The 10803-nt window shown below is 52.3% G+C and overlaps 1 protein-coding gene and 1 long non-coding RNA gene across 6 annotated transcripts in view; one reads left to right on the top strand and one right to left on the bottom strand.

The window, feature by feature from the left end:
* LOC124966655 (uncharacterized) overlaps positions 1–971 on the bottom strand; it is a 44768-nt gene extending 43797 nt beyond the window's left edge. The window contains exon 1 of one of the 2 annotated variants that reach the window (XR_007105380.1): positions 858–971. This is a non-coding gene — a long non-coding RNA (uncharacterized LOC124966655). The remainder of the gene's footprint in view (positions 1–857) is intronic. The other variant, XR_007105379.1, reaches the window with a different exon arrangement.
* Positions 972–6342: 5371 nt separating this feature from the next.
* On the top strand, positions 6343–8630 carry Cnfn (cornifelin). Of its 4 annotated transcripts, none has more exons than XM_047528179.1 (5): positions 6359–6473; positions 7114–7234; positions 7687–7797; positions 8193–8329; positions 8425–8630. In XM_047528179.1, the coding sequence occupies exons 2-5, from the start codon at positions 7198–7200 to the stop codon at positions 8512–8514; spliced, it is 375 nt and encodes a 124-aa protein (XP_047384135.1). In that variant the 5' UTR covers positions 6359–6473; positions 7114–7197; the 3' UTR covers positions 8515–8630. The 4 variants fall into 4 exon arrangements, with proteins under 4 accessions (XP_047384137.1, XP_047384135.1, XP_047384134.1 ...); XM_047528178.1 differs by having other exon boundaries at positions 6420–6473; positions 7054–7234; XM_047528180.1 differs by having other exon boundaries at positions 6436–6473; positions 7135–7234.
* The last annotated feature ends 2173 nt before the right edge of the window (positions 8631–10803 follow it).

Consider the following 10803-nt stretch of genomic DNA (forward strand, 5'->3'; position numbering starts at 1 on the left):
CCACCACCTGGGCTAGTAAGCTTCCAGCTCATTCCTCCAGTTCTGCTCCCAGTTCTGACCCACCACCCCTAACTCTAAACTGTTAGGTGGCTCCCCATTCCCCAACCTACCCCCAGGACAAAGTCCAAGCTCCCCAGCCTGGTCTCTGCCCACCTCCTCATCCTCATTCTATTCCAGTCTTACAGTTCCTTTGCTAGCAAGGAGGACATGATTGGCCTTCTGCTTGGGCACCTAATGATCCTGCACATCTCCCTGTCTTTGCACAAACTGAAAGATCCTTCCCACACCCTCTTCACCTTTGCCTGGCACCTCCTGCTCTCCCAAGATCCAACTCCAATGACCCCTCCTCTGGGAATCCTTTCCTGACCATGCCAATCCCCCAAAAGGCTCTCCTGGGCTGCCCCACCCCTTCACACCCCTGCCTGTCAATGTCATTCCTCCCATCTGACTGGGGCTCCTTGAGGGCAGGGCCTAAGCTTGACTCATCTTGGTCACCACCATCGCCCAGCACCAGGGCTGGCACACCAGAAGCCTCAGGAAATGTCTGTTTAAGTAATGGGTGGGTGAGTGAATGAACTGTGAGTGGCTATACCAGGGAATCAGTGAGTGAGGGAATTAAAGAGAGGAAGAAGAGCTGAATGGATGGCTAAGCAGAGCAGGCGGGGCAGATGAGAATCAAGTACCGGGTGGAAGGAATGAATGGATGAATAACCGAGATCATGCAACCCTGGGCAGTTTCTCCCATAAAGCAAAATGGGTTCGCCTTGGTTGAGCTCCCCGCTCCGCCGCAAGTCTCGCCGTTTCCCGTCCGAGCTACGGTCAGAATCCCAATACTGGTCATTCTGGAAAGGGCTTACCCGGCTGGACCCGCAGAACTGGTTTCCCCGCGAGCTTACTCTGGCCTCTGCGGAACCCACCTGGATCCAGACCCAGCAGTTCTCGGTCTATTGGCAAACTGGCAAGGATTAGAGGAGACTGGCATCTACGAGAGCCTATCCTGTTGGACTTTGACTGCAGACTACGCCCGCCAGAGAAAGCGTCCTGATTGGCCTGGGGAGGCGGGAAGCAGAGTGTCTATTGGCTGGATGATAGTGACTGACGTCATGGGTAGCTTATTGCAAGCTAGACTCCGGAAGACTGCCTCGAGTGTCAGACCCGCCTCTGAAGAGAAACTGAAGGGGCTGGTGACTGGGTGTGGTCCCGGACCGAATGGCCCATTTTGGTGCCTATACTTGAGTTCTTTGCTGACCTCATCTTTGGGTCTCGAGGGAGGATGGGGTCTTGGGAGTGCAGACTCCTTGCTGAAGAAGCAGGGGACTTAGGACCCGAGAGAAGGAGGGATTGCGGGGTCCTAACATCTGGGTCTGAAAGAGGAGTGGGCTGGGGAACCTGAAAGACTAAGGTCTAGAAAGCTGGACTCCTGAATTCCGAGAGTCATTGGCCGTCCAGGGATGACGGATTTGGGATTCAGGATTTTATGAGGTTATTTATGGGATTGGAGCCAGGCCTTGCCCCCAGGCAAAGTGTTCTGTGTCCTGAGGTGGAGCATGGAGTCAGAGATGGAGAGGGCAGAGAAGCTCTGGCCTGGATATGCCCTTTCCACATCCCTACCAGAGAAGCCAGGGCAGGGCGCTATCTACAAAAGGATCCCAGAGAGGGAGGGGACTTGAGATGCACTCGGAGACAAAGAAAAAAACAGATACCAATGGAGAGATAAAAATAATAAAACAATAATAATAATAGAGTTCTCTTGTGCTGAATTTACTGTGACCTGGGTTCTGTACTAAGCATTTTACATAATTATTTGATGTCTTCCTCTTCACAGTTCTAAGAGATCAGATTATTATCATTATTATTATTATTATCCCCATTTTACAAGTGAGAAAATTGAGGTCCAGTGCAGGAGAATCGAGATATAGATTAAAAAAAAAAAAAAAAAAGATACAGACGTGAAGAGACAGGAGAAACACAAAAAACAGATGAAGACAAAGAGATAAACAAAAAAATAAAGACTGGCCCAGAGAGAGAAGAGAAGAAATGGCAGACAGTGAACCAAAGAAGAGGAACTGGGAGCTGAGACTCCCAGGTCATTAGGGGTGGCAAGGATGGGGACTCCAGGTATTTCCTCCCTTGTCTCCATGACACCAGGTTTGTCTAACCCTACTTGCTATGGGTGTTGGGCCTAGTTGGGGTAGAAAATGGTGATTAGGATAAAGCAGATGTGTCATTATCCCATTAAAAGATGATAAGAAAATGATTCATGGGGAGCCCCTGGCCTGGGAGGGTCCTTTCCCTCATGGCTTCAGTACTTTGATCTGAACAGATCAGGCCTCAGGGAGGATTGGAAATGGGCAGGGCCCTCCCTCTCCCTCACCATCTCCGCATCTCCTTCACTCAGAACTGTCACTGTAGCCCATCAAGGTGACAGGTGGGCCGCCCTGGGTAACAGCTTCCTGGTGGGTCTTCATCTCTACTGATGCCCCTAGAGGTCCCAACACATTGCAGAGACTCAGCAAATGCTTATGGGATGAACAAAGCTACCTGTGCAGAGACACAGGGACAAACGCCCTGTGCAGCTCTTCCTCGTCCCTATCCCACCATATCCCTCTGTGTCACCATGACGTTCCTCAGCCTCTCCTGGCCTCACAGTCTCTTCTCACCTTCCCTTTTGCCCTTGCATTTCTCCCAATGCCACTAGGCCCACTGTCCACACTGGACTGAAACTGAGGCTCATTTTGGAAGACGTCAGCCTCCCAGGGTCACCTGTGGGACATGCAGGGGAGTGGAGCAAGAGGGTCTCAATGCTCCACATACAGACACACTTCCAGCACCTGGGAGTTGGAAACACAAGGTCACACCAAACACGTTCCCTCACAATACATGTGAGGTGTGATCTTGCATTTGAACCAACATAATAAGAGAGGCACACACTGGGCACATATAACCAATCACCTACAAGCACCAACAGGCACACATTACAGAATCACCTGCACTGACAGAAATTCCCTATTCCACATGCACACAGACCTCGCTCTGCAATTATATGCCCAGCCCCTGATAAGCCACAGATTCAGTCCCCACTAGAAGGAACATGAGCTAAGACTGGATCTTGTTCACTATTGGATCTTTAGCAATGATCAGAATATAATCATCACCATCATCATCATCATCATCATCACCATCATCATCACAAACCCAAAATGTTTCCCAGGTGCCTGGCATAATCGTAAGCCCTTCACATGAATTAATTATTTCAATCTTCTCAAGAACTCCATTTGCAACATCCCAATTTACAGATGGGGAAAATGAGGTGCAGTGAAATTTGGCGACTTGCCAGGTTTCACAGTCAGTAAGAGGCAGGTGGGATGTGAACCCAGGTTTTCTGGCTCTAGAGTCCATCCAATAGAGCTACTCTTCAATAAATATTTGCTGCCCAATCCAGGAGGAATTGCAGAACTACAATAACTGAGGACATTCCCCAACTCAATGCATATTGTGTAGAATCACGGGTGTGTAATACAACACACAAATAGAAGGGACCCCTCACATGTCTCCCACAGACCACAGAAGCAAGGCAAAGAGACAATCTTCACACAATCACACAACCACATACGGAGACACAACACACCCAAACCAGACTCAGTGATACACCCACAGTTCCCTGAGTCCCTCCTGTCCCGCTGGGCAGTCCCTCAAGGAAACAGCAGGTTTAGGATGGGAAGGAGGGTCCCCTTCTTGTCTGCTCAGCCAGACCGGTTCTGCCAGAGCCATGGATGGCACAATCTACCTTGTGAAACCCATGTTGGGCAACAGGGTTCAGACCCGGATTCTGGAGACAGAGGGGCTGGAAGCCTGGACTTCTATGTGCTGAGAGCATAGGGGGCTGGGGCCTAGACACCTGGGTTTTGGAAAACGGGGGGCCTTAGTCCTGGATTCCTACTTTGAAGATAGGATTCCAGATTTAGCAAATAAAAATACATGGTGGTGTACATCTGTAGTCCCAGCAAGGCAAAGTGGAGGCAGGAGGATCACTTGAGCCCAGGAGTACCGTGGTGCAAGTCTGTAATCCCAGCCACTTGGCAGGATGAGGCAGGAGGATTCCAAGTTCAAGGGCAACCTCAGCAACTTAGCAAGACCCTGTCTCAAAATAAAGAATAAATGACTGGAGATATAGTTCAGTGGTAAAGCACCCTGGGTTCAATCTCTAGTACCACGAAACAAACAAAAAGCAACCAAATAATTTTTTAGTATGTCCCAAGTAGTGCATGGAATTTACACTTTATATATATATATATATATATATATATATATATATATATATATATATATTCATTGTTTATCTGAAATTTCAATCAAACCAGACATCCTGTATCTGACAACCCCATTTGAGGGGGACAGAAGCCAGATGCCTAGTGGAGGGGCCATGGGCATTCTTCAGCTCCCCAGGCCTCACCTCTTCCTGCTCCCTGCTCTCCTCACCCCCAAAGAGGCCACCTCACAGCTTCCCCAGTCCCGATTTCCTCATCTACATGAGTCGCTCTATCTAATTGGGGCCCCCAGGCTGTATCAGAAGAAGAAACTTGAGAACAACTCAGATTGTCATCATGGGAGCCTGAGGGTCCTCAAAGATGATTGACTTGCGTCACCTGAAGGTCCTCAGAGATGACTGACTTGCATCACCTGAAGCCCGTAGTCTACATAGTTGGGAAGACAGGCCCTGTGGCTGCCTCCATGGAGTAGGCTTGCAGAAGGGAGAGATGGGGAGAGGTGAGGAAAGACCCCAAGACAGGAGACAGAAACCCCAGCATAAGGACACAGAGACACAAAGCCTGGGAGGAGAGAGACTAAGAAAAGTGGAGACAGACACAGATTCAGAAACCGATTTGCAGAGATGGAGAAATGAAGATGCAGAGATGGGGATACAAGTATGCAGGAAGTAAGTGGGGAGACGTCCCCCACACAGGCAGGGGACCTAGTGACTGGCACGCACAGGCAGTGCTGCCCAGACGTCTGGAAACAGAAAACCAGCCAAATGGGAGGTGCTGGGAGACCAGGGTTTGGGCCCTGGCATGTTGGGCGTGTGGGGAAGCTGTGATCCCAGGCCAGCGGGTTATCCACTTGCCATCACCCCATGTCCATGCCTAGTGGAGTGACGATACTACCTTCTCTATAGGTGACACCCCAATTTTCTGGTGCCTCCTACATTTTGGGGGGTGACACCCATGCTAGGAACCCCACCCAGCTCTAACACCGCTTCCCTCACTGAGTCATGTTCAACCCCGTCCGTCCTGTTGAGGGGAGACTTTGGCAACTTGAGCATCTATCCCCCCAGCTTCACCCCTGGAGCCCAGCAGTTTGAAACCTCAGGACCCCTACCTACCTGGGGATGTGCAAGCTGGCTTAACAAGATGAGATGCCACAGTCCAGACCCCAAACCCCTCCCGCAGACCCAGGGGTCCAGGCCCCAGCCCTCCTCCCTTAGACTTAGGTTTCCAGGCTCTCCCCAGTCCCATTTTCTGTTCTATGAGGACCCAGATGTGACCAGGGGGCCATAGCTACATCCTTCAGTTTCTTTCACAGTTTATGCCTCCTCCCTTCCCAGTATGGAGTAAAGGTGAATGGAGCCCTGATTTTGGTCCCTACATGAATCACTCCCCAAAACACACTTCCCTGTCAGCCCCTGCCCCCTGTCCCCTGGCCCTGAATGGGAAGACAATGTCTCCATCTCCCAGGAAGGCAGCATGGTGAAGCCACTAAGCATGCTGGGAGCCTTAAAGGGGAGCCCCACTCCAAACTCTGTCCTGTACCACCCCTCCTCTTTCACTGCCATTTCCCTGGCCCTTCCTGCCCTCTGGCCTTGCTGGGCTCCCCCTCACCTGCCCCTCCCTTCAGCCCTCCAGCTCTGCGCCTCTCCTCTCCAAATCCTAACTTCCATTTTTGTTATATTTCTCCAGATTTGTGAGCCTCTTTGTCTCTCAGCATCTTTCTGTGTCCTCCTGTCTCTGCATCCCTCTGAATCTCCTCTTCCCCCTCCCTCCCTCCCATCTTGCCACTTTCCTGCCTCCCTTCTGTCTCGGTTCCCTCTCCCCATCCTGTCTCCCTGCTCTTTTGGCCTCTGAGCTGCCCCAGCAGTGCCCCTAGTCCCTCCTCTGTCTCTCGGTCTCTACCTCTTCCCACTCCTGTTTTCATCTCCACCCCCATCTCCTCATCCCTGGACATCCCCTCCCCCACACACACACACACAGGTGAGGCGGGAGGGGAAGTGGGGGGTGGGGAATGGAGAGGGAGGGCAGGAAATCCCTGTTGGGGGAAGAGGGTCAGCCAGACCGGCTTGGCTCCCTGGGCACCTCTGTCAGAGCCCCGCCCAGGGCTGCGTGGCTGGGCCCATATAAACAGCTCTTGGCCTTAGACAGAGAACTCAGTGCCCGTGTCACGAACACCTGTCTCCATCACCACTCCGTCGTTGCCTGCAGGTAGGAGCACCCTTCCCTTCCCAAGCCCTCAGCTCTGAGGCTGGCGCCTCTGTTCTCCTCTCACCCTGCTCCAGTCACTGTCTCCCTTCATATCTCTGACAGTCTGTCTCTGACATCTCTGTCCTTCTCAATGCCCCCTGAATCAGCCTTCTCAACCCGAGTGGGACTGGTTTGAGTTTGATAACCCAGGAGCCCAGTATCCTATCTTTTAATGCACTTGGCCTGGGTCATCACATGGGGGTGCATTTCTCTTGACCTCTCTGAGCCTCAGTGTTCTCTCTGCAAAATGGGCTTGCAGAGGAATCGGAGTGCTGGGACTGTGTGCGCTACTGGCAGCATCTCTGGGCACCTGGCTCTGATCTCCTTCTCCCCTTGTCTCTGCCTCTACCTCTCTCTCTCTCTCTCTCTCTCTCTCTCTCTCTCTCTCTCTCTCTTCATCTCTGCCTCTGCTATGAGGAGGGTCCTCTGGGGTCTGTCGGGCAGCTGTAAAGAGATGGGCGAGTCTCTCGCCCCCACCCTATCCATCCCGGATTCCATGTCTCTCCCAGCTGGCAGGCTGACTTGGCCTCTTTCTTCCCAGTTCCCCTTCCTCTGAGAGTCCTGACCCCGGTGCCCCAGTCCCCTGCCCTCCCCTCCCCAGTATCCCACAACCCTTGGACAGACTCCGCAGCTGTTGCCGCACCACCTCCGAAGTCCAGAGCTCCACCTCCTCAGGGCCAGCGAAATGCAGTTCGAGATGCACGACAACGTGAAAGGCAAAGGTGGGATCACTGGATGGACCAGCAACCCTCCCAGTACCTGGAACCTGGCTACCTCCCTCCCCTGGGCACCCTGGCTTCGAAGACAAATGGCACTTGCTTCCACCCCAGAGGTCCCTGAAATGCTGGAACCCAGTCCCTCTGGCCCAGACGTGGAGGAGGAGGAGGCTACACGTTCAGGCCCTGCCCAGATGTGGTGCCCACCTTTCCTCAGACCAGCAGGAGTCCCCTATCCTCAGCTCAACCAGATGTGCAGGAGGCAGCGGCAACAGGGACAGCTGGGATGTTGACACATAGATGTGGCAGAAGGGAACCGGGAGGAGCAATTGGTGTCCTTTCAGTGGGCGGCCTGGTGGCCCTGCCCAGACTGCCCGGCAGAGGGAAGGGTGGCAGGGGTGCTGGTCTCAGAAGGCACTGCCAGGCTGCCTGCTGACCCCCTCCTCCCACCTCTGCAGCCATGTCCTACCCCGTGACCAGTCAACCCCAGTGCGCCAGCAGCTGCTATCAGACCCAGCTCAGTGACTGGCACACGGGTCTCACGGACTGTTGCAATGACATGCCCGTCTGTAAGTGCCCGGGAAAGGAGGGAGGGAAGGGAGGCTCACCTGCACGCCACTCCGCCACTCCGACGTCTACCCTACTAATTCCACTCCCACCTCCCTTCTTTGGGCCCTGAATTCCTCCTAACCCTCGCCCCCTCATGGGACTCCCAACACGCCTAGGATCCCGACCTCTCAGCCTTGCAACCCTCAACCTCCCCTCGACCTCCGCCCTGCACCCTCAACTTTCCCCTTTGTGACCCCGCTCCCTCTTTAAACGCCCTCTGCCTCCTCCAACCCTAAGTCCCTCTGGGACCTCTTTTCTCCCTTTCCTCCAATCCTCGATTCCCTCCGGGACTCTCACCCCTCGGGGACTGGAGGCGCCCGTCGGCCCCGCCCCTGACGGCCCTCGCCCCGCCCAGGTCTGTGCGGCACTTTCGCGCCGCTGTGCCTGGCCTGCCGCATCTCCGACGACTTCGGCGAGTGCTGCTGCGCCCCGTACCTGCCCGGAGGCCTGCACTCCCTCCGCACCGGCATGCGCGAGCGCTACCACATCCAGGTGCGTGCCCGGCCCAGCCCCGCGGCACCGGCGGCTGGGGACTGGCCCCTGGGGACCCCAGGCAGCGCTCCTCACCTCTCTCTTCCACCCTCCAGGGTTCCGTCGGGCACGATTGGGCGGCCCTCACTTTTTGCCTGCCCTGCGCCCTCTGTCAGATGGCGCGGGAACTGAAGATCCGAGAGTAAAGACGTTCCCCTTCTTCCTCCTCCTGGTCCACCACTCCCGCCTCTGGTCCCTCCAGGGAGAGCCTGCCCCGCCTTCCATCTTACCACCAAAAGTACACCCACAATAAAAACCTGAAAACCAACCCCGCCTACATCCTTTTTTTTTTTTTTCCCGGGTAAGGAATCTGGGTGGAGAGGGAGGTTTGGTGAACGAGGTGGGGACGTGCAAGATGCCTAGGAGTCTGGCGTCTGATAGGACAGGCTGTGTATATGACTTTGGTGAGTCTTCCCTCTGAGGCCAAGTGTTCTTACTAACCCAGTAAAACCAGGAATCCCTTAGCAGCAGATTCCCTACCTGAGGCTGTGCCCACATCCTGAAAATAAGCAAAACCAGAAAGGCAGTCTTGATAGAGCTCAAGTTCTGAAGTTCAAAGAAAAAAACTAAGCCCTCCCCTAAGCTCAGTCAATACGTGTGGGCTTTTGACTTCAGGCTTCAACTAACAGGTTTGGGGAACTTTTATCTCCAAAGCAAAGAACTGCCAGGCTTAAGGCTCTGTGGAGCTGAAAGGCATCCTAAGGATTTTCTAGTTCAATCAACTCTTCACATCCCTATCCTTCACTCCCACTGCACCCCCTTTTTTTGTACTGGGGATTGAACTGAGGGGCACTTTACCACTGAGCTCTTTTTATTTTGAGACAAGTTTTCTCTAAGGTGCTGAGAGCCTCGCTAAATTCCTGAACGTGGTCTGGAACTGGTGACTCTCCTGCCTCAGCCTCCCTTGTTGCTGGGATGACAGTGGTGTGCCCCTCCCTCCCTCCCTTCCTTCCGATTCACAACTTGATAGCACCTAGAACAGAAATTGAGAAATAAATGGAATCGATGTTTACTTTGGTTAAGTACACTTCACCTATCTCATCTTTAGCAAGACCCCTCTCTAATGACTGAAATTGGGGAGAATTTAACCATGGGCTCAAATTTCCATTTTCCTAATTCAGTCCAGCAGAGAGGACAACTTGTCCTCCCAAGTCTCCAAAAAAACTAGTCTCCTACTGAGGAATGTCCTATTGCCTTTTCCAGTGAGGACAGAGTTAGCCTGGAATAAAGGGGGAAGAGTAGAAGGTATCCAGGCTGGCCTTGGGTGCTGGATTTTGACTTCTGCGAGGACATGAGCAGTTGGGACCTCAGGCTATTCAGGAGGTGTCACTGAGGGCACTCATTGTCAGATTGTGTTTGAGTGCATATTGCAGGACTGTGCAAAGAAAGTTAATTCCTCTCTTGGCTGACCCCAAATCTGCAGGTCTAGAACTGATGGCGAGTGCAGGGAAAGCCAAACCTGGCCAAGTGAAAAGATCAGGGGTTCAAACTATTCTGGCTCCTACTTGGGTCTCTGAGCTCAGTCAGAAGGGAGAAGGATGGCACTTTTTCAAGGAGTTTTAACCAGCTCACCCAGAAAACCTCTCAAGGAGCACCCAGTGCCTTGAAATTTCGGGGCTCTTGTTCTTGCCCTCCTCAATCAACCCTCTTTATGAAGCTAAGCATGAAGGGAGAGACTTTCTCTGCCTTCACATGCCCAACTCCATATTTAACTTCACCAGACCCTTGTCTTTCACAATAGTCAGGTGAAGTATGTTTTGGTTTTGTTTCTATGGTACTAAAGATTGAACCCAGGGCTACCCCACTGAGCTACCCCTAGACCTTTTATTTATTTATTTAAAGACAGTATTTTGCTGAGTTGCTGAGGCTGGCCTCAAACTTGAGATTTTCCTGCCTCAGCCTCCAAGTAGCTAGGATCACAGGTGTGTACCAGGCAGTATGCTTTCTCTCATTTCCTACCGTGATCAGCAACAGGGTTTCTGGGCAACTACCCCCTTCTGGCCTGTCCATTGAGTTATACGTTGGAAATTGCATGTAAAACCACTGTTTTTCTTGAGATCTGTAGAACTAAAAACATCTTGTAACTAGATTATTAAGACCATATATGGGGGTTGAGGTTGTGGCTCAGTGGTAGAGTGTGCCTAGCACGTGTGAGGCACTGGGTTGGATTCTCAGCACCACATGTAAGTAAAGGAATAAAATAAAGGTCTATCAACATTAAAAAGTATTTTTTAAAAAGACCATATGTGGCAAGGCACAGTGGCACATGCCTGTAATCTCAATGACTCGGGAGGCTGAGGCAGGAGGATCACAAGCACAAAGCAGCCTCAGCAACTTAGTGAGATCCTAAGAAATTTAGCAAGGCCTTGTCTCAAAATAAAATGAAAAAGGGCTGGGGTGTGGTTCACTTGGATAGCACCCCTGGGTTCAGTACC

Source organism: Sciurus carolinensis, chromosome 16, assembly GCF_902686445.1.
Source record: "Sciurus carolinensis chromosome 16, mSciCar1.2, whole genome shotgun sequence".
Classification (NCBI taxonomy): domain Eukaryota; kingdom Metazoa; phylum Chordata; class Mammalia; order Rodentia; family Sciuridae; genus Sciurus; species Sciurus carolinensis.